General features: G+C 40.9%; 1 protein-coding gene across 9 annotated transcripts in view; it reads left to right on the top strand.

Moving 5' to 3' along the window:
* The window catches only part of itpr3 (inositol 1,4,5-trisphosphate receptor, type 3), a 214,217-nt gene extending 197,875 nt beyond the window's left edge, over positions 1 to 16,342 (top strand). For all 9 annotated transcript variants that reach the window (XM_077554937.1, XM_077554900.1, XM_077554890.1 and 6 more), the window contains 4 exons: positions 1,249 to 1,414; positions 6,376 to 6,536; positions 6,614 to 6,775; positions 14,939 to 16,342. In XM_077554937.1, the coding sequence (XP_077411063.1) occupies positions 1,249 to 1,414; positions 6,376 to 6,536; positions 6,614 to 6,775; positions 14,939 to 15,049 (600 nt within the window). In that variant the 3' untranslated portion in view covers positions 15,050 to 16,342. The remainder of the gene's footprint in view (positions 1 to 1,248; positions 1,415 to 6,375; positions 6,537 to 6,613; positions 6,776 to 14,938) is intronic.
* The last annotated feature ends 10,673 nt before the right edge of the window (positions 16,343 to 27,015 follow it).

Genomic DNA, 27,015 nt, shown 5'->3' with positions numbered 1-27,015 from the left:
TAATTATTTTACACATGGTTCATGTATAAAATAACAAGGTATCCTGCCTTATGTTACATTGCACTTGTAATGCACTTTAAGTTGTTTTCCTGAAATCCAAATGGCCATATTGGACATTTTGAAAGATTTTTTTTGGTGTTGTTTTTTAAGCCAGTGTTTTTATAAAATAATCATAAATGAAGGCAAAGTTCTATTTATTTATTTTTAGATTATAAAAATTACATCTAAGTGCAATTTAAGGCACATTCCCTTCATTTAAACAGGGAGAGTGGAAAATATGTAATTTCAATAAAAACGTTAATAATGCAAGCCAAAATGTCAAAGGGAAGTAGTCAAGCTGGCATTCACGCCACCATGCAGGCAGACTTCAAAGTAAAATCCGACAAGGATGTTGCAGTGGTGTCAATGTATTATTTGGTCTGCTTTATTTTGAAGTTTGTCTTAGCGTAGGCGATGTGTTTGCGCCTTTGCGGCTTCCTCGACATGTTTGAATGACGGCGCTGTTTCAGACCACTTCTCACACGTACACACACGCGCACACACCGAGAGGAACTTACTCGTTAACCTACATATTAATATTTTTGTTTTGGTGGAAGAAGCAAGTCTTTTCAAGTCAACGGGCTCAAGTCCGAGTGACGTCACAAATCATTGTTGGTAAAGTCCAAGTCGAGTTGCAAGTCTTTTAACATCTGTCAAGTCGAGTCTAAAGTCGTCAAATTCATGAACCGAGTCCACACCTCTGATACAATCATAACAAACCTAAAATCTTTTTTCCGTTCCTACATACACTTTGATTTTTGAAGTGGATATAGATGAAAGAGGAGAGATTCAGTCTCCTTTCAATAGTTGATCAGAGACGTCTTGATCACAGCATTCATGATGTCACACACATCTGCTACAAGCTAAGTTTGAAAGTAAAAAAGCAGCTCCGTTGATGAGTAGCATACATACATAAAGAATGGTTAAATTCTCCAGTGTCATTAAATCCGCTTCACTATCAAGCTTTGAACTCTTATTTCTTGCTACATCTCACATACACCTCAAAGTTTTGCGTTTGGATTGAAAAAGAAAATCAATATAACGCACGGAGCAGATAACTAAAATGGAAAATAATTTAATGTTATAATTATTAGTGTTTTGTTAATTTTTTTACTCTCAACATGCATGGAAGGGGACAAGGAGGCACTACCTCCCCTGCCTGCCCTTCCTGCATATTCCTGACCCTCATATGCTTCTGCATGTATGTAGGAGCCGCTGTTTCCTGCCCGCGTAGTCTACGACTTGCTGTTCTACTTCATTGTCATCATCATTGTCCTCAACCTCATCTTCGGAGTCATCATCGACACATTCGCTGACCTAAGGAGCGAGAAGCAGAAGAAAGAGGAGATCCTGAAGACCACCTGTTTCATCTGCTGTTAGTTCACACGTACATCCAATCACATACTTACATTTACATAATAGTACTGTATTATATTTGATCACTATACATGAAGTCTTACTACCAGGGCTGTCAAAATTTTATTTAACCCTGTAGGTTACTTTAAATTCTTAAAGCGTAAAAAAAACAACTTAGTTAACTCAGTGTACAGCCAAAGTTGGAGGAGTCGGTGGCGGGAAGATTATTAAACATGGACTATAGCAAGTTTTATATTCTGATTTACTTGCTGGATGCTTGTTGAACTCTAAAGAAATTTGCGCACATTGCAGAGGCAAATTCAAATAACAATATTTGTACACCTTTGGCGTATCATCTGAGAGCAAAATACCCTGCTGAAGTTACCTCCACGGGGACTCAAAAATCAACCCTTCTGCAGTGTGCTGCTTTTGTGGGCACAACTAAACCTGGAAGTGAGAAGTTACAAGAGAAAAATGTCAAGGGGGTGCTAGGGAATCATTTTTGTAAAAAATAACACAGTACAACATAAAATGTTGCTCATTGTGCCAGGCCAGACGTGTATCAAGTTTCATGAGTTTTTGTGCATGTTTAGTCCATCAAAATCAACATTGTTTTTTTTGGCAAACAGTGCATTGCCATGACAACAGCGTTCTGTAAAAACTCACAAACTTTGTGTTGTACCAGCATGAAGGACTAAACACTCTTGTGCAAATATGAGGTAGCTCCGATTTAGCCGCTTGGAGAAAAAATTTAAGAAAAACAATATTTCTTTTTGCCACTAGGTGGTGCAACCACTATGAAATATAGTATAAGTTTGTAGATGCCTTCAGGCTTGGACTCTCATCAAACGTGTGAAATTTTGAGAAGATAGGATCATGTGGGTCAAGTTACAGCAGATTTTGTCACGGTGCATCATGGAATGAAATCATTTATTTGAAATCCTGTATACCATTAGGTAGGATGTGGGGAGAAAAACAAGGCTCGAGCTATGCTCCTTTAAAGGGAGAGTAGTTCAAACCTAGAAAACTCTCAACATACAACATATTTACCAGACTTTTACCACAAAACTCAAGAGACTTGCACATGTGGGAGACAGGGGTAGGGTACGATACGATACGATACGATATACTGTTATTTTCCCCGTGGGGAACTTTTTCCTGGACTCCGTCCAGCTGCAGTTTACAGTAAAGAAAAAGAAACAACAGAATAGAAAGAGATAAATGAAAATTAAATAAGAAGTGGGAGCAATAAGTAGAAGACATGAGTATGTACAGCACGGCTGCATATATTCCAATATTCCACACACACAACATTGCACCATATATCTTATTGCACTAATGTCGTAAGTTAATGTCGGTTGTTAAGCAGTTTGATGGATGTCGGCAGGAATGAGTTCTTGTAGCGGTTCAGCCTGGTTCTGGGGGCCCTGAATCTCCTGCCGGAAGGCAGTAGCTGGAACTCATGATGCAGAATGTGAGTCAGGTCAGTAACAATTTTCTGTGCCAGTCCGGTGACGGACCGCTCATAAAGCATCTGTAGGGAAGGATGATTCCTGACCCCCATGATCTTCATGGCAGTCCGCACCAGACCGGCAATCTGTGACCTTGACTGCACAGTCAGGTTGCCGTAGCAGGCCGCAATGCCGTATCAGATGATACTTTCCAATGCAGCCCGGTAGAACAACAGCATGATCCTCTGCTCCACTCCATAGACCCTAAGTCTGCGTAGGAAATAGAGACGCTGTTGGAGTTTAGAGCAGAGACTTCCAACATGTACCCTCCAGCTGAGTGTGTTGTCAATGTGGACCCCCAGATACCTGTATGAACCCACCTGGCTGATGTGATTGCTTTTAATGACGACTGGCCTGTGGTCACCAACAGTTTTTGGATCAAATATCACCTCCTCTGTCTTCCCCACATTGAGCACAAGATGATTCTGGTCACACCACTGGACAAATTTCTCTATTTCTGAGAAATAGTCCAGTGGGCTACCGCCGGCCTGCAGCAAGCTGACGATAGCTGTGTCATCAGAGAACTTAATGATAAAGTTCTCTGGGTGTGATGTCACACAATCATTTGTGTACAACGTGAAGAGGACCGGGGAGCTGACACAGCCCTGTGGGGCGCCTGTGCTTATCAATCTGGGTTCCGAGAGGGAGCTGTTGACCCTGACTTGCCGTGTGCGCTGTGTCAGGAAGGAGTGATACAACCTCGAGATGTACGGGTTCACATTCATCTCCTTCAGTTTACCCAAAAGCAGGTGCGGCTGCATTGTGTTGTACGCTGAGCTAAAGTCAACGAACAACACACGTGCATAAGCTTTAGGGTCGTCTAGGTGTTTGCTGATCAGATGTGTGATGCTGTTGATAGCATCGTCAGTGCCGCAACCCTGCTTGTAGGCAAACTGAAGGGAGTCTAAGTCTGCATCCACCTCCCCCCTGAGCAGAGTCACCATCAGCCTTTCGAAACACTTCATGACTGGAAGTTAGAGCCACAGGCCTGAAGTCATTATTGACCACAGGACATTGATTTTTAGGAACCGGGGTGATTACTGATTTTTTCCAGAGACTGGGAATGGAGTGTAAGTCCACAGATCTCTGGAAGATTGGCTGCCATGCCGCTGTGAGCTCCTCTGCACAGGATTTTAGCAGAAAGGCAGATATCTCATCCGGTCCTGAGGCCTTTTTTGTGCAGACAGACCTAAAAGCAGATTGGACATCATGGGGATGAATCACCAGCCTTGAGTCCTGCTCATTCACTGAAATGGACCTCAGGACCTCCCCACATTCAGAGGAGAAGTCCTGGGTTTCGAATCTTAAATAAAAGTCATTCAGCTCCCTTGCCTTCTGGAGGTCATTTAGGGTGCTGAGACCTTTTTGAGCAGGAGTCAAGTTGGTGATCCTCCTCATGGTGTCCCACATTTCCTTGGAGTTGTTAGCAGCAAAGTGTTGTTCTATAGTCTCTTTGTGCTTCCTTTTTGCTTCTTTAAGCATGTGGTTGAGATCTTTTTGAACCAGTTTGAGCTGGGCTCTGTCCTGGTTCTTAAATGCCCATTTTTTGCGGTTAATACAGTCTTTAACCTCCTTAGTAATGTACGGTTTGTTGTTGGGGTAAACAGTTATTTCCTTTGTTGGTATGATATTGTCCACACAGAATTGAATATAGTCAGTTACAGTCACAGCAGCAGTATCCACATCCAGCCCATGAAAGGTATTCCACTCCGTGCATATGAAAAATCCTTTAAGGGTCTCAATGCTGTCTTGAAACCAGGGACCAAAGAACAGTCTCTGGTTTGCTGCGTTTGAGAGCTGTTTTGTAGGTTGGGATGAGGTGAATTGTGTTGTGGTCTGAGTTGGAGAGGCGGGGGGCGGGCTCTACTCACATATGCGTTCTTCACGTTCCCAAAGCATTTGTCCAGGACTCTGTCTCCCCTTGTTCCACATTTTACACACTGATGAAAACCCGGGAGAGACAGCTCCAATTTGCAGTGGTTGAGGTCCCCTAAGATGAAAACCGGGGCCTCCGGGCACCGTCGCAGTTGTTGTTGAACGCAATCGGAGATGAAGGCGGCGGCGCCAGCGGCTTTCCCGCTGGGCGGAACGTACACGGCGCAGAGGGTGGGATTTGTTCGTTAAATTCACCTGGAACCAGTGTCTCCATTTTATTTTGGTCTTGTCCACCCCAAATAATTTCCAGGCTAGGGACGTGGACTTAAGTCTTGCAAAGTATCTCACTTGTAAACACTTCCGTCCCATCTTACTCACGGCTGGTGCCGCTGAGTCAAGTGACTGAATCCCGCCTGCTGATTTGCAGAATGAAGACATATCATTTCCTCCTCTGCCGTCTTTGCACGCTGATTCGCCAAATGACAACTTTCATCACTTGCTCCTACTTTCCAGCCAATCAATTGAACCGTTTCCCCCCCCCCCCCATTTAGAGATAGTATTAAAACCTGATATTGTAAAATTGGCCAAGTTGACGATAATATAGATAACGATGATTATTACGGCCAAGTTGACGTTAATATAGATAACGATGATTATTACCCACCCTTATCGCCAAACATAATGTTTGGTCTCAACTGATCAGGGCACCTTCTTTCACGTTTGTGTGTCTCTGAGGTGGCTGATGGCAGACTTCAAATGGGTTTCCAATTGGTTTGCTTTTTCTTTCTTTTTTTATTTATCAACAATTTTCATTTCTTAGATTCACTTTGTGCATATCAGCATACCATTTGTCTGTCTAAAAAAAAATCAATATGAATTTAAACTTAAACTTACCATTTATTTTATTAAAAACACAAGATGGCATATAGCAGCCTATGTAGCACAACAACCAGACATTGAGATACTGAGATCACACAGTCTGATGGATAACACTTACCATGCATACTGTTAAATGATAACAGTAATTTATAACATCAACACACGTAGACAGATATAATACTCACAAGCATGCATTCCTGATCCCCTACAAAAAAGCAACCAATTTTGCTGCGACTTACAGAGTCAAAGGTGTTGTAAAACTCTTCCTCGCTTGTGTCTGTCTGCATGACTGTTATAAACCAGGGAAGCTAACGGACAAAGGAAAGAGATAACAGAAAGAGCACAAGATGCAAAGAAAAACAGAACGGAAACTAATCTACACTGTACAAACGAAGAGAGGCTAAGACATTAATAACACTAGAAAACTAAAGCTAAACTACGCAGGTCTAGCAAACTGGTAACGGGTGGGAAAACAACAAAGTTCTTATACCGACCGAAATGAGGAAGTGAAGAAACAAATCCAAATGCTAACTTGAGGAGTACTGGCAAAAGAGAACTGGCAAGTGAAACAATAGTCTGGCGAGTGGCAACTGATTCTCTGGTGTTTAAAAGCCTGGCTGATTGTAACGCAGCTCAGGTGTGCGCTGGAGGCTCCAGCCGCTCCACCCATCCCTCTAGCAGCTCCGGGTAACAAACTAAGCATTTATGCTTTTAGGTCTGGAGCGAGACAAGTTTGACAACAAGACGGTATCATTCGAGGAGCACGTCAAGCTTGAGCACAACATTTGGAACTACTTGTACTTTATCGTTCTGGTGCGTGAGAAGAATAAGACAGACTACACGGGACCTGAGAGCTATGTGGCCATGATGATCAAGGTACAACTACAAGAGATGTACTGTACATCACACCCCTGAGATGACCGGTGCCTTACAGAACGCCTGCTGTGTTGCAGAATAACAACCTGGATTGGTTCCCGCGCATGCAGGCTATGTCGCTGGTGGTCACCGACGGCGACGGTGAGCAGAACGAGATGAGAATGCTGCAGGACAAACTGAACTCTACCATGAAAGTGGTTATGACGCTCACCGTGCAGCTTACAGAGCTCAAAGAACAGGTATGCAAAGAAATGGAACAAGACTGGTTACTAGTGGTGCAACGGATCATCATTTATCTGTGGTCGGTTCAGATTAGCTTCAATTATTTATTTTTTTTTTTTTCTGGAGCGCTCAGTATTGTTCATTCGGTAATTTTACCGATTTGACATGTCATCATCATTGCTCTCCCTTTTTTTTTTTTTTATTATTTTGTATGTGGGTGATTATGTGAATGTGCGTGTGCGTGCGTGCGTGTGAGTGAGTGTGTATTCATTAGTTCTCCTAAAACCTATTGGGAAAAAAATCCCATACCGTTCACCTAAACCGAACACTTCTAGCCAGAGTCGTGAGGCCATCAGGAAACCCGAGGAAGAACCAAAGAAAAAAAAGGAAAGTGAAATTCAGTACCGACCAGACACCACCCACCAGGCCACTAACCAGAGTCCTTCATCAGCCCCAGAGACATCTAAATTTCAACAAATCAGGGAGACATCAAGAGACCAAAGGAGAGACTGAGGAAAGGAAGGAAGGACAGACGAAGCAGAGTGAGATCCACAGACACCAGCCTCCAACGATTCAATGACCTGAGGAAGATTGTGTCTGAGTTTCGATAGATGCTGGTGTGGTGGATCTGGCATGCATAAAAATCTCCACCAAAGAGAGGAGCCGTCGACCCCCGCCAGGACAGAGCAAGCGCAACACTTCAAGGCCCCCCAGGCAGCGGCAGCGCCCAAAGGACGACCCCCGTGCCCCGCAGGGGCCACCGGCCGGAGAGCATGGGCGCTCCCCACCCCAACGCGGCCCGCGCCCCCAACCCAACGCAGCAGGACGGGGCACTGCAGGCCCGCCAGGAACCCCACAGCCCCTGCTCCCCCCACGACCCCACCGCCACACATCCACCCCAACCCAGCCCCCAAACCCCCAGACACCCTCCCACCCCCGGCACCCCCCCACCCAGCCACCCCCACCCCCACCACCCACCAACCAAGCCGCCCCTCCCCCCAACCCCACCAACCGGCAGCCCCCGACCTCCAGATCCCGGGGATCCCCGCGCCCAGGCACCGGCGCCGAAGAGGGGACGGGCAGCGGAGCGGAGAGGGCATCCACACCCACCCCATCCCCCAACACGTGGAGGAACGGCTCATCGGGGGCAGAAGGGGAGATGGGGGCACCGGAGGACGGGCGGCACCCCCGAACCCCAGGCCCAGCGGGGAAAGGCCCCGGTCGTCACTCCAGCGTTCTTAGTGAGATTTAACCCTGTTACTGAGTTCGCCAGCTCGCCGACTGGCGAACTCTACCCCTAAACCTTGAATGTGACCCCACCCAGTGTATATACAGTACAAGTGTGTGTCTGTGGTGCATTAAAATTGGGAGCAGGTGAACCGGAGCAGAGGGAAATGATATCCCCTCTGCTCCGATCCACCCACCTCCCAGGCATGTCAATGAGCGTATGTGGTGCATTAAAAATAAATAGGGGGGGCGTCGCGGCGGGGACACGGACAGGGGACCGCAGCACTGCTCTATGCTGCGGTCTGCGCCAACCGATGGCGCCCCACCCCGAACAACCCCCCCACAGTTGTGTGGTGCATTAAAATTGGAGGGAAGTTGGAGGGCGAAGACGGTGTTTCCACCCTACCCCACCCCCCCAAAGTGTGTTATGTGCCCTATATGTCTATAAACCGGGACCCCGGCGGGCGTATGGGACCAGCCCGGCGGGGCGATAGGGCTCGCCCCCCGCATACTGGGGCCCGCCCGAGGTGCCAGGATTCCACCGGAGCGGGGCGGGCGCAACACCAAGGCGCCGAGACCCGGGCCACGGATGGAGCCCCTTGCCCAGGGGAGGGAGAGGAAGGCAGATAGGGGAGGGGGAAGGAGACGACAAGTAGGGCAGGAGGTAGCGCCTGGGCCGCAGAGAGAGGGAGAGGAAGGGTGACGAGGGAGAAGGGACAGGGAGGCGGAGGACAGGCGGGGAGGGAGAGGCAGCAAGGGGGAGGAAGGGGGAGGGGAGAGGGAACCACGGGGCACCCCGGCGGCCCACAGGCCCCGAACCGCGTAGCCAGAGCGACGGACCGCGCCGGGGCAACGCCGCCCCGGACACCAGGGAGAGTCCCGCAACGCAGCACCCCCCAAGAGACCCAGGGAACGGCCAAGACGCAGCCGCCACCCAGCAGCCAACAGAGGGGACAAGAATTGTTTTTTTTTGCGATAGTAAGGGCTACAAGTGTAGATTGAAATTGTTTATGTGGTAAGTCAGTTGTTGTTAGGTCACCTAGCAAACACAAGTTTGGAGATAAAGGTATCCTATAGTCCAAGATAGCGGAAAGTTTTTCTAAGACTTAAGTCCAGAAATACATAACCGGAGTACATAACCATAAAGCATGAAAATAAGTGTCTGTCGTGTTTTGTAAACACTGGAGACAAATGTCGGAGTCTGAGAGTCCCATTTTCTTCATCATATATTGAGTAATGTATGTTCTATGAATAATTTTATATTGGATGAGTTGTAAATTTGTGTGTTTTGGCATTTTAAATGCGTTTTCACAAACTTGAATCCAAAAGTCAAATTCCGGAGCTATAGACAAGTCTGTCTCCAATTTTGAGATGGGTAAAGACATTTTATCAGTATATGAAAGTAACTTATATATTTTTGAAAGTTTTTTTGTTGTTGTTGGAGAAAGCTTGGTAATATCTTTAGCTAAAACAGGCGGTTGGAGCGTACCCCGAAGTGTTGGAATTTGTTTCTTTATCATATTTTTAACTTGGAGATAATGTAAAAAATTTCCGTTTTTTATTTTATATTTTTGGAGCAAGGATGTATATGACATAAACATATTATCTGAGAAGAGAGGGTGGAGATGTGTAATTCCTTTCTGCTCCCACACACCTAAATAAAACGATTGGTTGTTAAATTGAAAGTCGGGATTATGACATAGGGGAGAAAGCCCGCAGGGCTCCACTTGGGCTTTTGAAATTTCTAGTGCATTCCACCAGGCAGTCAGGGTGGCGGAAATCATTGGGTTTTTAAAACAATTATGTCGCTTAATTGATGTTGTAATAAAGAGTAAATCTAGAAGTCTGAGGTTATTACAATCCTTCTGTTCTAGTTCCAGCCAACAGTTAGTATCTCTGTTGGGTTGTGTCCATAGAATGATATATTGTAGCTGGTTAGCTATATAGTAGTACATAAAGTTTGGTGCCTCCAGACCACCTTTGGATTTACGTTTCTGAAGAGTAGATAGACTAATCTTTGCTTTTTTTTTATTCCAGTAAAATTTTGTAACGGCTGAGTCCAACAACTGGAACCAGTTAGCCGTAGGTTTAAATGGAATCATTGAGAAAAAAATAGTTTATTTTGGGTAAAACTTTCATTTTAACTCTTTCACTGCCAGACGTTTTCAGAAACGGGTTGTCGCCAGTGCCAGCCGATTTAAGCATTTTGACTGATCTTTCAAGGTCCACAGAAAATGTTGTGTTTGGACTATGGAAACACACATACTACCAAATGAAAGATTGGACTCTCATATTTCATCAGAAAAAAAAGTTTGTTTCTACCTTATTCCGTTCTTCAGTAATCAACAATAGAAAATGGTTACTTTCACCGAAATTCTCTGTTTTGAACAAAAACCAGAGAAAAAGAGCTTTTTGTGAAACTATGTTATTTCATGCACTCTAGTGAATTGTACACTTATTTTTGTCCATGAATGATTCCACAAACACCTAAATAGTGCTTTACTTCTGTAAAACGCTTTCACCAACAATGAAAAAGTGTTTTTAGTTTGCAAAATACGTTTATTTCCATTCAACAGTGTAACAATTTGACAAAACAATTTCGCAAACTATTTACAAATGTGTGCAACTGTGGTACTACTTACAATTATGTGGATGTTTCAAATACAGTTTTTCTTTTTATAACGCTCCCCTGCGTGCAAGGAGAGGGACCAGGACTCGCACAACAGATAAGTTTCACTTTCGCTTTGTCCGTTTCGCGTGCAGACGTTACACTTTCTTGACGGCCTTTTTTTCCGGGGATTAAATAGCAAGTAGCAGACTGTACACACTCTTCCGATTAATATGCATTGGACTCGGGGCACTCTTCGTCGTCCGATTGAACGTCCGCCTGAGCGTTGTGCTCTGTGTTTTCCGGTGTCAACATCGCTCGCCCGTGAACCTTTATAACGTCATCATAGCCGCCACGTCAGCGCTTCCAACTTCGCCGTCAACCTCGGAGTCACCATCATCATCAACGATGATGATCATCGTCGTCATCAATGTGCTCTTTATCGTTGGTCGATGTCTTTGAAAAAAAAGGCTCGACCGTGAGCTGCTTGCAAGCGGCCGCCATTATGGCTTCTTCAGCCATTATCCCCTCAACACTCTAGCCCCGCCTCACGTCTTCTACTGACGCCCACCCAATCTTGTCAAAAGAGAGTCATCGCTGCCCTCTAGGGGCCAAAAATAGTCATTAGGCTCAATAGACCTGCTTGAAACTTTCACCACAGCTGCGGAAGGCTTGCCTGCACCCGTTTCAAAAAAAAAAATTTAAAAAATTGGATGACGTCTTTTAACTCTTTCACTGCCACTGACGTTTAAAGACGTCAAGTAAAAACCTACGGTTCACTGCCAATGACGTCAAAAGACGTCATCCAATGATTTTTTTTTTTTTTTTTTGAAACGGGTAGAGGAAACCCTTACGCATGTCTGGTGAAAGTTTCCAGTCTGTCTGTTGTGCCTAATGACTCTTTTTGGCCCCTAGAGGGCAGCGATGACTCTCTTTTGACAAGATCGGGTGGGCGTCAGTAGAGGCGGGGCTAGAGCGTCGAGCAGGAGATGAGAATGGAAGACAAAGGAAAAATGGCGGCCGGTCGCGAGGAGCTCACGCCCGAGACGTTTTTTTCAAAGACCAAAAGCATCGCTGAAAGAGCACATTGTTGAAGACGATGATCATCATCGATGATGAAGATGAGGGTGGTGACTCCGTGGTTGAGAAGCAAATGGCAAATGCAAGTGGCTCAATAAATATTGCAAATAATAAAATGGACAGTGGGCATCCCTGTCTTGTGCCTCTTTGTAGAGTAAATCTCTGAGATATAATCCCATTAGTAGTAACTGTAGCTTTAGGAGAATCATATAATACTGACACCCAGTGGATAAATGATTTCCCAAAGCCAAATTTATTTAAAACAGCAAAGAGGAAGGACCAGTTAACTTTGTTGAAAGCTTTTTCTGCATCCAATGATATAATAACTGCCTTTTTATCATGCCGCTGTGACATGCTAATAATGTTAAAAAGCCTCCTAATATTATTAGTAGAGTGACGATCTTTAATAAAGCCTGTTTGGTCGCTATGAATGATTGTCGAGATTACTGTTTCTAGTCTAGATGTGAAAGCCTTAGTGATCATTTTAATATCAGTGTTAATTAGTGAGATCGGACGGTAACTTGATGGAAGGGTGGGGTCTTTTTCTGGCTTTAATAAAAGTTTAATTGCTGCTGTATTCATGTGTGGGCGTATGTAACCATTAGTTTTGATTTATGTTACTACTCTTGAGAATAGTGGAGCAAGCATTAACCAGAAGTGCTTAAAAAATATAGCCGGATAACCATCCGGGCCAGGTGCTTTGCCATTACGCATACTATCTAGAGCACTGTACAACTCGTTTATAGTAAGTGGCGCATCTAACATATCTTTATATTCAGTAGTTAACTGAGGTATATTTAAGCTACTGAGGAATGCCTCAATATGCTCAGGGTTAGGCTTGTTAGTTTCTGAGTATAGGTTACGATAATAGTTATAAAAAATTTGATTAATTTTTTCTGGTGATTGTGTGCATTCACCAGTTGTCCCTTTAATAGCCGTTATAAGAGATTTTTCCCGATTGCGTTGAAGTTGGTTTGCAAGAAATTTACCTGATTTGTTATTATATTTAAAGTTGTTGTATCTCAATTGTATTATAAACTCTGTCGTTTTGGATAACATATGGTCTAACTGTATTTTTGTATTTTGTAAGTCAGTCCATATTTGGTTATTTGGGTTTATTGCGTACTCATCCGTCAGTTGTTTAATTTTATCTTCCAAGTCTTTTTCTAATTTTTGATCCTGTTTCTTTTTATAAGATGAATATGATATAATTTTACCTCTGATTACTGCTTTCCCAGCTTCCCAGAGAAGAGATGGCGATAGGTCTGGAGAGTCATTTATTTCCAAAAAGTCTGCCCACTCTTTTCTTATAATTTTGTCAAACTCTGCGTCGTTTAGCAGTGAGATGTTAAAACGCCATGTCGGTGGTGGTTTAAAGGTATAAAGATTAGCTTCAATTTATAAATGTGCAAAGAATTGTCATAACCTATTCCAGTCACGTGACACGCAGCAACTGGTCTGTTTTGGTGGCATTATGAATGAAAAGCGTGTCACCAAAATGTATGCATACATGTGCTAATGATAGTCTGAAAATAAATATTACAACTAAATTTGCAGTATTATTATTATTGTTCACTTCGTGATGACGAATGGCTGCTAGACACAAAACATTACATCACATTCTGAAGAAAAAAAAACATGACTGATTGTCACCACAATTTATGAGTGCATGTGCAGACATGTGATAATCATAGTATGGAAATATTAGAACGGAACTCGCAACAGTTTTGATAATATTCTAAAGTGATTATTATTATTATTATTATTATTATTATTATTATTATGAATGTGCAGCAGCGCTACCGTCTTAAATATTGTCCAAATTATTGTGAGCTCCGTTCTAATATTCTTATACTATGATTAACATATGTCTGCACATTGTAGGCTACTCATAAATTTTGGGGACAATCAGTCACGGTTTTCATTCATAATGCAACCATAAGGACTGGTTGCGCATAATTGGCTGTGTCACACTCCGCTGCTGTCACGTCTACAAATGTCTTCCCCCTTTCTTTCTCCAAGGAAGAATATGAAAAACCTGACTGTGTAATATCCAAATTATGGCAATATACTTGACGACACCATACTCATTTTTGTAGCACAAAATTAGACCAAGAAATAAGTCCAAAATGAACAGAGTTGCTTGCACGCAAATGTGTCATGGCAATCGATAACTGACTAAAAATGTCCAATAATTACATCTTCTAATAAAAAGGAAACAAAAAATTATTTTATTGTGTGGGTCAATTTGACTCACATTTTAGGTTAATTCGCGCGCTGTCTCAAATGTTGCTTTTACATCACAAATACGTCGCAGATATGTCGCAAAATTACATAAATGACAACCTCATATTTTGTTAATTCAACATTTGCAGCGTTCTGCATTGTTTGCAACTCAGTGGGAGAGGAGCTTAAGTGATTGGCTTCTACAGATGTCCTTGAATTTTGAAGAAATAAATTCTTTGAATCCTTGAAATCTCAATTTTAAATATAACTTGAAAGGACAATGACAAAATAAAACCAAAGTAAAATAAGAATATGCTAAAATAATAGCAACTGGGGAAAAATAAATTAATAAATAAATAAATAAATACTGGTTGTTTCTGCACGTTTTGGCCCCTTAGGGACAGTGTGGTGCCCGTGCATCCATGGTATACACACAATGAGAATAGAAGAAAGTTGCAATTTAACTAGTTTTATATATGTAGTTTGGGAAGAATTTTTGGCTTTGAGTAGTATTATTTTACCTGTGTGTATGCGTTTCCACAGTGTTTGTGTGATAATATGCGTTATTTGAAGGAATATCACTCCTGAAGTCGATGCTAATTTCTTGTTGGCATGTCAATGGGTTCCTCCATTGAGTTTAGCATTAGCACTAGCAATGTTTTAAAAATAAGCACTTTTGTATTTAAATATAATATAATCTAGTCTAATTCTCTTTGTTGTGAGTTTAGTTTGACAGTAAACTCCAACTGGGTGTCATTAAACATTTTAAAAGATGCTTATGGACAACAGTATTACATTCATTACATTAGTTCACCACTAGATGGCACTAAATGTACACACTGTCACTTAAAAAAAAACTAGGCTTTTAAAAATTGAAATGAACAAACAATAAATAAAAACTACGAAAGAAAAGCACATAGACCGTGTAAACAAACATGAAGTGAAGAAGCAGCAGACATATTTATTTGTTGCAGTAGACATTAGCATGTGTCCACTATGTCAAATTACTAACGACTGTGTGTGCTTGTGTGTGTTTCAGATGACTGAACAGAGAAAGAGGAGGCAGAGGATGGGATTTGTGGACGTCCAGCAGGGTGGCAGTGCTTCACTTCCTCCCAGTGCCGCTGGAGGGAACCACCAGCCGATATAAAATAGATTAAGAAATAAATTCGGATAAATTATTGAAAAATAAAATCAACAGAGGTGGGCCTTCCATCAATGTCGGATGCCCATTTTGTTGACAATTACTAATTGATGAAACAATTCTAAAAATGACAGCCAACGCCGAGTAGTGGATAGGTACCAGTCAGACATTTGGAGTTTTATACTGGGTGACCTGTTTCTCACATCAGAATTTAATTTCTAAAAACCACTTGTCCAATTTTTACATCATCGCGTCGCTTGTGCGCATCAAAAAAAAGCAGTGTTGCATTTCTTTGAACAAGTAGCAAATGCTTTACTATCCATCCATCCATTTTTCATCCATGCAAATGATTATGTACAATCCTCTGCTTTTTGTTGTTGTTGACATTATCAATTGCTTATGTTATGTTGATCAAAATATGTAATAATGAGTTTCTGTTGAATTGTCTCACACCGCACATTTTAGAGCTTGTTCTTTGTGTAAATCTTTGCACACAAAATGGCTGAACAAGTTGTGATATGTCAAGCATATTTCTACAACGATCAACCAGTTTTCAGTAAGTGAAGATACTTGTTTGGATGTGTATGAAAATTTGTGGCCCAAAAGCCAGGAATGAAGCACGAAGCATAGGCAGTTTTATGATTTCTCGGATCAGTATAGAATGGGAAAAAAATGGAGTGAACCATTGTCAGATTCAGTCAAACTAGAACATTTAATGAGCAACAGACAAGGAAGGAAGACAAGAGACTTAGGATATTTTTGCGAACGGACAGAGATGTGCTCAGTTACAATCTTGTATCGCTCTGAAGCACATGTCGAGCCCTCTCTTTTTATTTTTTTTTAGGGTGGTCCCTGGTCACACATTGGTTTCTGCTCTAAAGGTTAGGGGAAGACACAGCAGCAACCATAACGGATATGTGTCATTGTGCAGATAATAATACAGATGTGTCTTTCTTCGGCGCTGAAGGTTTCAATAGTCAAAGTTCAACAGTTCATCTGCAAAGTGTTTCAGTCGCTATCTCGTGATTTCTTTGCACATTTAGAAAGTTGAAAAAATTAGACATTTCTTACTGTTTATTTGTGGGATACAAAATGGTTGCTTCTGTATCTTTGACCGAAAAGTTATGTGAATAAGGTGTTGAGAGCAATAAACACATGTGTTTTGATCTCTTCCTAACATGTTGTCAACTCGTGCCCTGGGTCTATCAAAAGTGCAGATTGCTGAGTGACTGCATAGTCATTGTTGCAATGTTGGGGCTTGTGTTTTTGTCTCAAAATAAACTGTGTCATACACTCAAACTTGATCACCTATATTTTATTTTGACACCTCAAGCATTGCTACTCCAGGCAAAAAATGGTCAATGGAAATCTGTATTAAATGAAAGGAGGCCAATTCTATTTAGCAGCCATTAGTTAAAAATTCAGACCATTTTCAAGGCATTAAAAGAGTTCAGGAAATCCTGGGAATGCAATTAATTAGACACTTGAGTTGAAATGCGTTACAGAAACACATAACATATTACACAAAAACATTTTATAACTTGTTTCCACCAACACCCTGCGATGTGCTTACGCAATCGTTTTTTTTTCTGTTTAATGCTTTGAGTGAGTTTTTTCTCTGTATTTTTTAGATGTCCTATTTGACTTTATGTTGTGCAAGTGGTCATTGAACGCTCCGCGAGTCTACTGCCGGATGTGAATGACGTACTGTACTTGTTTTTCTTTAATTCTCTCCATGCAGCTATGGATTGTTGAGTAGAAGCACTTTTTATTTTTATTTTTTTTTTTACAAAATCTTGTTTGTGTAACTGAAAAAAAATTGAAAAGTGTTTTCATATCTTTAAATGAAAACAAACTTGTACATTTGTTTTTATTTAAAGACATGGGGGACGGATCATGTGGGACCTACTGAATTTCCACATCAATCGGCCATCTGTTCATTGTCTTTTGAGTACTGTCTGTATTGAGACTTAGAAGCGCCACTGGAGAGGGAGGGGGCTTAAGGGCAGCAAAGGAGGAAGAGCAAGGGGAGGGGCTTTTTGGGGGCTGGGATGCTGGAAGTATAATAGCGACTGCAAGTGGGAGGAGGACACACACACACACAAGGGAAATACATTGCGATTGGCTGTATCTTGTCTGTTGTCCAGAAATTTCTGTAAAATAAATCCTTCGAAGGAACTGTTCACCGATCTCCAGTCTGATTCAGAAAATCAACATTACGAACACGCGGAAAACTTAAGGATCGTTTTCCAACAGATGGTGACCCTTGACGTTGGCTGCTGGTTGAAGGGTTTAACACAGACAGAACTTCTGGCGCCAAATTAATTGTACGGTAAGAGGACACTTATCCTCGTAGTGAATTTCTGCCTGTTGTGAACTCTGAAACCTGTTTTCACTTCATCTAAATTTTGACTAAATTGTACATGAGATCTAAGTGAACAGGTATTAGTAAAGTTTAAAATACAAGTTTGTTTCGTTCCGTTACGGAATCTCAGAAACACGAAGTCCTTGGTTTCGGATTTTACTAAGACATTAAACTATACAAGGCGGTTTTGTATCATGGAAGTAACGTTACGATGAATTGTGCGCAGCTGAGTGAAGTGAAATAAGAGACATATGAGGGTACAGATTGAAGCAGTGGTTTGTTACTAAATTAAGGCTCGGATGTTTTTGTTTGGTCATAGTCAAGCGTCTTTGTAACTAAATTGAGGATCCAATGCTTTTGTTTGGATATGAGTCAAGCATTTTTGAGATAAGAAGTTAAAGCTTCGGCCACTGTGAAGAAATCGAGAGGTCCGGACATATTTATTCGAGGAAAACACATGGCAGTCTCGTTCCGTAATGGAATTTGAGAGATCGTAAGTCCTTGCATTTCTGAGGCATTACATGTTTGTTTGTTATTATTATTTTATTTTTTGGAGGGGGAATAAGCAATGTTTTTGAATAAATAGAAGGCCTATTGAGCTGTGGTACCACATGTGAGACGTCACTGAATTAATAAAAATTAATAATGATTGAATATAATAATAAATAAGGTAGTAAGTAAATAATATAGGAATGGAGGGTGAATTTGACCGCAATACTGAATGGTTTGACCTACGTGTTCTTCCAAACCATGGTCAGAACTTGTTGTGGAGGACAGGTTAAAAATGCGTGTGACTTCGAGGTGTGAAGAGAGAACGGGGAGGGACGGGGGGGTTGAGCAGTATGCAAAGAATGTGTGTGCTTGTGCGCTTGTATGTGTATCAAGGTGAAGATGGAGTGCGTGTGTGTTTAATTGATAAAGATAGTGATGGGGTGAAAGAAAATTGTTGAAAAAGAAGTAGAAAGGGCAAATAGGTTGTCTCTAAGAGGAAGAAAAGTCAGAGAAAACTAGAAAAGTTGATAAGATGATGGCTAATGCTAGAATGATGGCTATGGGTAGTACATTGATACAGTCAAGGAAGGATGTGAGAGAAGCGTGGAAAGAGAAATAAGACAATTGATGGTGAGCGAAAGTGAATCAGGAGAAGGTCAAGAAGTAACTGTTAAAATTAAAAGGAAAAAAGAGAAGATGAGAAGTGTTGCAAGAATGTTGCAAGAATGCAAGAATGAATTTTTATTTTTTTTTCTCAATGTCTTCAACTGTGTGTTTGGTGATATTTATGAGAGAAATGGAAAAAGGCTTGTGTTGGAGGAGCGGCGGCTCTAGTGTTGTCTGTTTAAAAAAAAACAACTGTTGGATTGTGAATTGAATTGGAATGTGAGCTTGTTGTGAGGGGGGATGGATTTCTTCATTGTCTCCAAATGAGGGTGAGAAAGATAAGAAAGTTGTGATAATGGCGCTGGGGACACGCCTTTCGAATTAGAAAGTGGAAAAACAGAAACTCAGTTACAGAATCAAGTGGCAGAATTAAAGTGTCATGTCCGGAGTCTTTCAGGTGCCCACCCTGACTCCTGCTGTGGACCGAACCAGAACCAGGTTCTGAAAGACCCCTAAGAATCTTCCAAAGGTCCAGCATTTCCTCCTCATCGGCCAGTGGCTCATTTCCATATCGTGTAAGGCACCCCGCTGATAGCTCTGCTATTCGTTACAAACATTTCTCTGCCATTGAAATTAGTGTGTGTTTATGCAGAACTTTTCTCCCATGCAATCTGCTGGTGCCAATTGGCTTCAAGCAGTGCAGAAAGCTGTTACGGTACAGATGTTAATAGCAGGTGATATCCGTGTTCTTTTTACACAATTACGTCCGCTTTTATAGTTGAATGAAAAAAAGTTTTTTTCTTTTTTTATTGTTAAATATTTTTTTCCTCCCTGATAATTAGGCTCTTAGGTGAAAAAAATTATTTACCCTTTGTTTTTCCTCCCTGAATATGTCATTCCAGATCTGGTGTTTGCTCAGCCATTTTGAAGGGCATTCTCAAGTCTGTGGCACGGGCCATGGAGGGATCTTCCCGATGCTGAGGTTGACCGGTGGTTGTCACATATTAACTCTTTGACTGCCAAAAACGTTAAATAACGTTTAGTAAAAACCTACGGAGGAGCGCCAAAGACGTTCACCAAGTTTGTTTTTTTTTGGGGCGGAAACGGGTGGAGGAAAGCCTTGGCCAGCTGTGCTGAAATTATCAAGCAGATCTAGTTAGTATAATGCCTATTTTTGGCCCCTAGATGGCAGCGATGACTCTCTTTGGACAAGATTGGGTAGGCGTCAGTAGAAGACGTGAGGCGGAGGTAGAGTGTTGAGGGGACAATGGCTGAGGAAGCCATAATGGCGACCGGTTGCAAGCAGCTCACGCTTGAGCATTTTTTTCAAAGACGAAAAGCATCGACCAATGCGAAAGAGCACATTGATGACGACGATGATGATGATGGTAACTCCGAGGTTGACGCCGAAGTTGGAAGCGTTGACGCAGCGGCTATGATCACGTCATAAAGTCTCACCGGCTAGCGATGCTAACGCCGGAAAACGCGAGCACAACCGAGCACTTCTGCTCAGGCGAACGTTCAATCGGACGACGAAGAGTGCCCCGAGTCCAATGCATATTCATCGGAGGAGTGGGTACAGTCTGATCACGGAGAAGACACTGGTTATGGACTACGATGCCACCATGAATGGAGCGGATAAGATGGATCAACCACCCGGTATAGGAAGTGAAGGACAATGAGGAAGCCAGACGTAACACCACCGTAATGTCACCGTATCATGATCCTGAGAGTAGACTTGATGGCAACATGGCCAAACACACACTGCAGTATATACTTGCTATTCCCCGGAAAAAAAGGCCGGCAATAAAGTGTATTGTCTGCATGCGAAGAAGCCATCGCAGTGAAACTCATCTGTTGTGCAAATCCTGCTGCGTCCACTTGCACGCAGGGGAGTGTTACAAAAAGAAAAACTGTATTTGAAACATCCACACAATTGTAAATAGTACCACGGTTGCACACATTTGTAAATAGTTTGCCAAATTGTTTTGTCAAATTGTTACACCGTTGAATGTAAATAAACACTTTTTCATTGTTGATGGTAGTGTTTTACAGAAGTAAAGCACTGTTTAGGTGTTTGTGGCATCATTCATGGGAAAAAAAAGGTGTCAAATTCACTCGAGTGCATGAAATAATATCGTTTCAGAAAAAGCTTGATTTCTCCGTTTTTTGTTTCAAAACAGAGCATTTGGGTGAAACTAACCATTTTCTATTGTTGATTACTGAAAAACGGAATAAGGTAGAAACAAACTTTTTTTCTGATGAAAGATGAGAGTTCAATCTTTCATTTGGTAGTATGTGTGTTTCCATAGTCCAAACACAAAATTTTCTGTGGACCTTGAAAGATCAGTCAAAATGCTTAAATCGGCTGGCACTGACAGCATCCCTTTTATGAAAACGTCTGGCAGTCAAAGAGTTAAACATAATTTAAGGGGACATGCTAAAGAAAAGGAGTCTAAGGTAGACAAATACGGAAGTACAGAAACACTACTTGCTATGGTGCAGTTAAAATTTTTGAAAAGGCAGGAAGTAAACACTCTTGCTGTGAGCTCATCTCCCTTTGTTGATTACGAGTGCATAATGTATCAAGCAGGTACATTCATTGGTAAAGGTGCGCCCCCTGGGTGGCCCAACATGTGCTTCAATTGTGAACGGCCTGGTCATTGGGCCCACGATTGCGGACAGCGACTTCAAGCATCTGGGTGGAGAGGCAGAGGCCAGCAAAACTGCACGTGGCTACAATCGAGGAGAGAAAAGCAACCACAGCAGCAACAAGGATGTTCCCTGAATCCACATGCTCAGTGACTGTTCACAGACTTTTTTGCATTATTTTGTGTTTTGCTTTTGAAGGAATATTTTGATTACTATATTAAGTGTAATCTTTGCGTGTCCAAATAATTGTATTCAGGATCTGATGAAGAAGGTTCCTTGTAAGGATTTATTTAGAAGCTTCTCAAGACACAGTCAGGACACCCACATCTGAATGCAACGTCGGGCCCCCAAGTGTCTAACAGTCTACAGAACATCCACTCATTTATAACCAAAAGATAAAAGGTTCCTCTTCCCCTCCTAAGTTGATTAAAGGACAGACATGTTCCTAGTCAACAAATGTGTGATGTTATTAGTAAGCAGACATTTACATACAGACATGTCGACTCCAGGTTGGACAAAGGTGTAATGTTGTTAGTAAAGACATTTACATACAGTTCCCCTTCTTGACTGGGGGAACAAATGCAATCAGGATCTGACCCCAGACTTTTAGTCTCTAATGACAAAAGACTCTGTTAACATCATGCACATTCTATCTTCAATAGCTTTGGGGGTACGAAGATCAATAAGAGTTCACTTTCGTTTTGGAGCAACAGCTTCTGGATTGGCACCATGGAAGTGAAACAACCAACAACGATTTTGCTGGTTACTTTTTGATTTTTCTCCACATCACTGTGGTCCATGGATCCCACTGATGTTGATCTCTGTAACGTCTCACCTATTGTGTTTCCCCAATACTCTGTAAAAGAGGTGGGGTTTGATGGTTTGCTCAAAGCAGGAGTGTTGTGTGAACTTTTTGGCTCTGATTATAACACGCCTATTTTACCCGTTGAGAAGAAAGATATTTTAAAGTTTCGTGTGATAATTAATGCGGCCGTCTTAACTCATACTTTTTCTGACCCGAAGTCCTCACTCTGCATTGTCTCAAGTTGCATCAGCTCACACTCATTTCAATTGCATTGACCTGGCTAAGGCTCTCTTTTGCATTACAATCGCCTGCCTCAAAGGTTTTTGTCTCTTTAACGACTGTCTTCGCCAGTTGCTGGCTCCACTTGAACTGCCCCCTGCTGTTGTTTCCTGGTGTTTGCTGACAGCTCCAATCTGACACTTCTTATCTAAAAGCCACGAGGTCTCTGCTTTTCATCTCTTTGAAACAGCATCTTTCCACTGCTACAGCTTTGGTGATTCTATCTTGACATGTCTGAAAATATCAAGCTGATCTTTATCAGAAGGGGGAAGTCTATAAGTTTGTCTGTATACATCATTTCCACTGGAAAAATATGCACACATGACAGTTCAAGTTGAATTAAAAGAATGGAAACGAATTAGCAGATCAAACAGCAAAAAAGGTTGCGGGGTACCGACCTACACTCCAACTAACTGTAAGTGAGTCTGAATGTGATAATTGTTAGACATTATTAACATTTTTAATTATTTATTTCATATTTTAACTATGTTGAATTTAGTTATAGATGTGTAGAGCAGGTGTAATAATGTTAAACTCAGTATAATTTGACCGTAACCTTGTTTTGTCTAAAAATGTGTTTTGCGCACACACATTCTCTTTGTGAGAACAGATTTTGCCACACGCATACCCTGAGAGCACCATCACTCATGGCCACTCTAAATCCAGTTCAATTTGTTTGTGAGATATTGTTTTGGGAAAAAGTACGAAAAGTACCCTGAGAGTATATTTTGTCTAAAAAGAATGAACACAGCTGCAGTCTGTGTACGAAAATAATATTATGTAACACATTGAGTGAGAACCAATCTGTTCTACTCATTCATAGTGGGAGGAGAAAAGGCGTTTTACTTTCAAAACTCGATACTATAAAAAGCCCTCTTTCCCAAGGCACGCGCACTCTGAAATTCCACCCTCTACGTGATGTTCAGTATTCCTGTGACCGGAGACTCTGTAAATAAATCATCCTTGCAAGGAATTTTTCTCACAAGAAGTCTATCTTCAAGTTTTTGGAACACGCAAAAGAGGACAAATAATTAGCCTCTTTCAAAATGGTGACCCTCGACGAAAAACGATGTTTTGCGAGCGGGGCGTTCACGGACGGATAGAGTTCCAGGCCATATAAGTAAGTGGACACTTTATCCACGTTTTAAGAATTCTGTCTGTTTGAGAACACTGCGGCTGGTAAATTCGTCTTGCAAAATTATATTGAAGATGGAATTTATGTGAGAAAGATAGTGATAAATTTTAAGTCGTTTGGTTGGACGAAGTCCATGATTTTGGATTTTCCTACGGTATTTGAAGTATACACATATGTGGTGACGGAGCATTATTTACAAAAATGCTGTCACGTTGAATTGAGTGCAATTGCTTGGGAAGTCAGTTTTGGGAAACATTTTGTTTTTACAAGACGATAGATACTTGGATAATTGATTTAAAGTTCATGTATATGTGTTTAAGCTGAGAGGAAAACAGTTTTTTTTATAAAACGAAGGATTCTTGGATAAATTAGAGATGAAGGTCACAGATTGACACAGCAGATTAGTACGTTCGCTGTTACGTAATCGTGACAAGATCCTTGAATAAGATATATTTGCTCAATTTATGGAAGTCAGGTTGACATAAGCGGATTTAATACGCCGCTTTGAGATCAATCTATAGGTCTTTTGAATAATTGGTCATTAATATTCTTAGACAAGATTGTTCAGCTGAAAGAAAAAACAGGCATCCGGATTTTTATATGTTTTTATATGTCGCTAAAGCGACATTTCATGTTTGTATGTCTGTGTACAATAATCGGACGTCACTATTATTTTTAAAGGGACCGCGATGAGATATTTTGTTGACTAATTCTGTTATAAGTGAGACGTCACTGCATTTATAAATATTAATACGACTTAACTACAATATAATATAATATAATATAATAAGCTATAAAATAAGGGAGTCAATAATTAATAGAAATTATGGAAGCTCTATTCGAGCGCGACAGAGTGGTTTGACCCGAATGCACTTCCGCTTAACGAGAATGATATGACGTTGGTAAAACAAGTTGGTAACGCATGCGCAGTTGCTATTGGAGTTATACCGACGAAACAGAAACGTGATATAAAAAGAGAATTACACAATTTGATGCACGATTGCTGTGGAAAAGGTTTTTTCCCGCCGTTATAATCTAAGGTAATTTAATTTCATTGATGAAAAACGTTGAACTTGCACCGTCAGGCTTTGGAAAATACGACATATATCTGTAAGTTCTTCGAGTGGAAGAAAAGCGAGAAATGATCGTAAGCTCGTGGATGAAATGATGAATAATGCTAGAATGCTAGCTTTAGGTATTTTTGTGAAGTTATAACTATTTATATAACTTTAATATAGTAATAACTGGACAGGTTGGTGTTTAATATAAATTACGGGTGTGCTTTTAATCTGAAGAAACCAAATGGCTTGACCTGATAGTACTTCCGCTAGACGTAACTAAAGCTTCCAGGTTAAATAATCGGCGTTCAAATAATGACATAAAATGTATTTAATATTGGACGACGGGACTTAAATTTATTGTGGAAAATGTTAGTTTACTCCAATAAGATCTGGGATTTGTTTGAGGGTTTTAAAGGCGGCATTTTAACTGTGTATGTACGTAAACGCCGACCGCTGATTTAAAAAAAAAAAAAAGTATTAGAGCTATATGTATTTTTTATATAGTGGAAAATCCCAGACGTAACTTTAAGAAAAGTGTATTAAATGATGATTAATGCTGAAATGTTGACTTTCGATTGTTTCGTAAAGACAGCTCGTATGATTTTGATGTGTATAAGTAAATAGCTTTCTATTTTCTCGCTTTGCAAATAAAAACAGCTGTAAATGACAATTACGTAATAAAATAAATGAAACCGTTTAGTAAACGCTGAACGGGATAAATTGATTGGGACGATAATATTACTAATAAAAATCTCCAATGCTAAAACCGCGAGCGTCAGTATCTACGTTAAATAATTAAACGACATTACATAAATTGTTGCCGTAACTGATTTTTTAAGCCCCTCATATAAATCTCCTAACGACTAATGTTGAATACTTAATCTGGTTTCACAAGCGCATATGCGTCATATCTAGAATTATGTTTAATACAAAACGAACGAATAACAGCACATAACATGGAGGTACAGTGTTAAAATATTGCAAAACTTCGATGCACACCTCACGTTTATTACACGTACACAACTGTAAGACTGAATGTATTGCTGTGATATTGGAATATAAATTCATCAGTTGAATCACTTTGAAGATTATAGTTGCTATGACTCTAGCTGACCGCCAGATGCCACCCTTTTTCCAAATTAAATTGCCAACAGCCTAATCTTGAGTCTCTTTCCAGAATTTGGTGTCAGCCATTTTGAGGGCCATTATCGACAAGTGCCCTATTCCCATCCTGGGGGTGAAGTAATATGTTATTTGTATGTAAAAGGAGACTTCCTCCCTTTGTTAATTACAATTTAAAAAGGGGCCTTTCCCATGCTTGTAAGTAGAAAAATAATTTTTAATTTCTCCTGTATATATTTAACCTTTAAATTGCTGCATGAAGTCCCATTTCAGAATTTATGGTCGATGCGAGCCCCTGAGACTGGACAGACCATTCCATGAGGGAGCCATCTGGGAGAATCACATTTTTGACATAATTTGAGGTGATATGTAATTAAAAAATAATCTCTGACTTAATGTTTGACCAAAAGATGACAAAGGGGTACTCTTGTGAAATATTAATTGAAAACTAGACACTTGCCAATTGACTCTGTATTATATTTGTAAATTGTTAGAGCAAAGCTATCCTATCTCATCTTTAGTATTATTTCTGAAGGTATGCAAAACATATTAAATTAAATATTGTAAAACATAATGATACTGAATTATAATTAGCAATTATTTAATTGTAAACTTTTATTGTTTTGATTACTTTTTATTATATATATTTTTTAATTAATTATTTTTATTTATTTTTGATTTTTTATTATTTTTTAATTTAAAAAAATATATTATTTTTTTATTAAAATAAAGGAGGATTTTGTTCCGACTTTTTACTGATATGTCATCACCTAATAATGTTGGGGCAGATATTATGTTTCAGTCGGGTGCCATTCATTAATCGAGATCATTGTTTCAAAATGAGGTCAACCGGCTACTGGACAAATGACTGTAAATGGATGCCGACAGCAGTCACGTGGCTTCTGGAGCAGAGGCCGCGGACAGCAGAGGGGGCGTGGCTTACGTACACGGGCATCATCACAAACAATATCTGCCTTTTCCCCTAATCAGCACTACCTGGTGGAAAGTTTCCGCAATGACTGTACCCTGATATGCAAACGTTTTAAAAATGCAAAAAAACTGCTCCAATACACACAGTGCTCCGCACAGACTTCCTTACATGCATTCCTGCGCCCAGAGCTGACCTGAGGATCCTATGGGAGAGGACTTCTCAATAAAAACTACTCCACTACGCTGGTGACTCCGCCCCCACCAACAATGTTTACTTGAGTTAGTGAGCTCAGAACATATGATGTGATATCTGACTGTCTACACTGCACTCTATTTTTTTTGACAGACATAAGGTGATAACATATATAGTAAAACATTACGTAAATAGAACGAACTGATTGGCAACACACAGATTTATTATATTCTAATACTCTTGATGCCTATTTTGATTTGAACTGATTTGTTTATCTCTGTCTATTTTAAGACAGTCAGCTGTGGGACTAACATCAACAAGGGGGACTAGCA

This window comes from Vanacampus margaritifer, chromosome 1 (genome assembly GCF_051991255.1).
Source record: "Vanacampus margaritifer isolate UIUO_Vmar chromosome 1, RoL_Vmar_1.0, whole genome shotgun sequence".
NCBI lineage: Eukaryota > Metazoa > Chordata > Actinopteri > Syngnathiformes > Syngnathidae > Vanacampus > Vanacampus margaritifer.
Note: the sequence above shows the minus strand (reverse complement) of the source record. Positions and strands in the feature narration are given on the sequence as shown.